The sequence below is a fragment of the Ptychodera flava genome, chromosome 1 (assembly GCF_041260155.1).
Source record: "Ptychodera flava strain L36383 chromosome 1, AS_Pfla_20210202, whole genome shotgun sequence".
NCBI lineage: Eukaryota > Metazoa > Hemichordata > Enteropneusta > Ptychoderidae > Ptychodera > Ptychodera flava.
In genome coordinates this window covers 28,452,388-28,455,686 of record NC_091928.1, presented here as the reverse complement: position 1 = coordinate 28,455,686, position 3,299 = coordinate 28,452,388, and the positions used below count along the sequence as shown (strand labels likewise).

The 3,299-nt window shown below is 38.5% G+C and overlaps 1 protein-coding gene across 1 annotated transcript in view; it reads right to left on the bottom strand.

Annotated features, from left to right (window-relative positions):
* Window positions 1-1,342: 1,342 nt before the first annotated feature.
* The window catches only part of LOC139134338 (hematopoietic prostaglandin D synthase-like), a 6,273-nt gene continuing 4,316 nt past the window's right edge, over window positions 1,343-3,299 (bottom strand). The window contains exon 5 of the mRNA XM_070701221.1: window positions 1,343-3,299. This exon is cut by the window's right edge and continues 170 nt beyond it. Within this exon, the coding sequence (XP_070557322.1) occupies window positions 3,290-3,299 (10 nt within the window). The 3' untranslated portion in view covers window positions 1,343-3,289.

The following is a 3,299-nucleotide window of genomic DNA, read 5'->3' as shown; positions in this document are numbered from 1 at the left end:
TGGCCTCATTTTGCCAACGAAGCTGCCGATTCCAGAAACAAAACTGCAAACAGCACGTGGTGTCCTAACGGCATGCAAGTTGCAAAATGTTGTACTCGGGGCGTTGATGATGATGATGATGATGATGGATGATGATGATGATGATTGATAATGATCTCAATGTCATTTGACTTCAAAGTCAAAAGCAATGTAACCTAGTAATAAACTTGTTGTCATTGGTGACGTTTTAACTCTGCAAACTATTAATTTTTCCTGAACAACGTACAAATAAAATTTTCTCTTCGGCCCTTTTACGTTGATTCTCAAATGCCTACAGTCCACTGAAGCTGCTCCTTCCAGGCGACTGCTTAGCCTTTAACCCTTAGTGATTCATCGCAACATGTCTCGTGTATGTGACCATACTAAACCGTCGGCCCATTACAGGGAATGGAAATTTCTAGCCGTACAAACAATCTGTTGCACAACACTGAAAAAGCTGTCAACCCTATACAAGGTCGTCTGTCTGGCGTTCCCTGGCTCGACATGACGGAGCCTTGTAACCGCAGCTTCTTCAGGCATCCTTCTAGCTTCGTGGCCCTGGTGTCTACTGTCTTGTTGAACCGTGGACAGTGGACCTCAACTGTCTGTGATTGCAGATATTTTCTCGATAAATTTCCCACCGATTACACCGCTCAGGGGTAATCGTACATCAATCGTTTTATTTTGCACAGTCGTTTTCAAAGAGCTTCGCTTGCAACTCTTGTATGTTTGTTCGATGCTTAGTCTGGTACTCTCAATTCTCGGACCAGAAGATTATAGATTGACGTATTTTGAAATATTATTCCAATAGCAACACTACTCATTATTATTGCTAGGCAAAGCTTTAAGACTTTATTGGCATCGCTTGTACTAGGTAAAGAAATAGGGAACCAAATCCGCAGGGCTTCGTGTTCCCTTGGGTCGTTTTTTTTATAAAAACAAGACATATCGAAACATATTCTCGATAAAACCAATGATCACAGATAGTATTAGTTTATTTCTACTCGGGCCTAGCATTCAATAACATTAGTAATGGCCTGTAAGTTCAACAGCCCTATAACACTAGTAAGAAATTTCACGAGAGAAAGTTTTAGATCAAACCTTCTTGACGGTACACGTACCTTAATTATGCTTACATGGCCGAATGGGATTCAAAAGTAATGTAATCAACCGGGTCCAGGGAGGGACCCAGTAACTCCTGCTCTATGCTCAGCCTTCCATGGCACCAGAGCATAAACGTAGTAGTGTTACTTCCTCAATCGAAATCACCGTAGCGGTGGGAGTTGGGAATTTTAACGAAATAAATGCTCGAGAAGACAGTAGCAAGTTTTGACTGGACTGATTTATTGCAGTTATAGATAAGTCACTGTCCCCTAAGGATTAATGAATTAATGAATCGAACTTTCCTAAATCAAATGCATTTGAAAGTACGAGTGAAGGTATATTTACAGTTATTGTTAAAACACGCTGTTCATCGAATCAAGGTTCCAAGACAAGAAATTGACCTTTTTAATCTAATAATTCTCTGGTGATTAATAAGCTCAGAACCCCTGTAAATTATACATTTTCTGAAAGCCTAGATATAGGGGAACATTTTGGTAACCGTAGTGTCACCATTGTTTACATATCTATCACGTGACAGGTAGTCTGTATAACCTTTCAAAAATCGGTTTCCCTATGTTTTGTCTCAATAGGCTACTTCAAAATATCTGACTCAAACTTGCTGGCATGCAAGCTGTCACAACACTCTTCAAAAGTGTGTCTCAGATTTTAATATCTTGCCTAGTTTTTTTTCGGTGCACAATTGTAAAGAAATCAACTGGGGTTAAATTCACCACTGTGGAAGATTTACTGGTAAAAAAGTGTTTTAGACGGTTTTAAAAAATTCTGAGACACACTCTGGAAGATCCTCAGAACAGCTTGCACTCGCACAACTTCCAGCACATATCTCAAAGCATTGAAACAAAACATAGGAAAACCCATTTTTGAAAGGTTATGCGAATAACCTGTCACGTGATAGATATATAAACAATGGCGACACTGTGGTTACCAAAATGTTCCCCTATATCTAGGCTTTCCAAAAATATATAATTTACGGGGGTTCTGAGCTTATTTACCACTAGACAATTGTTAGCTTAAAAAGGCCAATTTCTTGTCTTGGAACCTTAATCAGACATCAAAATAACTGGGCACACTTTGTACGAGGTAAGGAGCACAGAATAAGATTTATTCATCAAGTAAGATGAAAGATAACTTTCCGTGGATTCGGTCAATAACTAAAATCATATAGTCCAGAAAAAAATAATCATCAGTGAACAAAAACATATAAAATACTAATACAAGTTTTAGCCTTTCACGCAGTAATCATATGCACTTGTCAATTACAACTGGCTCCGCACATTTTGAAATATAATCTCTGGCAATGGCATTCGTAATGCCGTTTCCCGTATTCTAGCAGTGTTGTGGTGGTATCAAAGACAGGGTGTATTTTTTATAAAAATATTCATCAATTTCTTGTAAAAAACTGTAAACCTAAAATAGTGAATTTCAAGACAAAAGCTGCAAGATAAAAGTAACGTTCTCCGTTTCCAACATGTGCCCCACATTTGAACTATCGAAAAACATTGCATATTGGAACAGTGCACAGTATTTGCAAGTCTAAAACTTTGTATTCCAATATACTTCATAGACTGACCGTATAGAGCGCCCTCGAACGACGGTTCTTTCAGTCTATAAACTTCAGTGGGAGGGAGAGGTAAACTGTGTTTTGTCTGGGATAATGCAATGAAATGTTTCTGTATATTGATCCTTAATACACGGACTATTCAATGCAGCGTGGCGGAAGTTGATTGAACAGCGTACAAGCAACAGAACTCGATGGGCCGCGAGAGTCAATGATAAACAGGGAATGCTCATGATGTGAAAATTAATTAGAATTTTCCCGCGACCATGTGAAAATTCTACTTAAGGCTATTTGTTGCGTGTTGCACGTTTTAAGAAATCGTCAAGCAGACGAGATAGGGATGATCACCCGTAGCCTGAAAGACAAGGGGGTTCAGTTTTACGTGTCTTCAAAGAATAGTGGTTATTTAGTAGTAGAGGTAGTTGTCAGGGGTTCTTGTAAATTTGAATCTGACAAGAGCGGTAGACATAACACTGACATAACGGAATTAGTTTGTTAAAACGTGAAAGATTTTAGTCATAGTTACGCTTGACAATTTTAAAATTTTAAAATTACGGCGCTTATAATACGCTGAAATTATGATGGACTTCAATGGTAC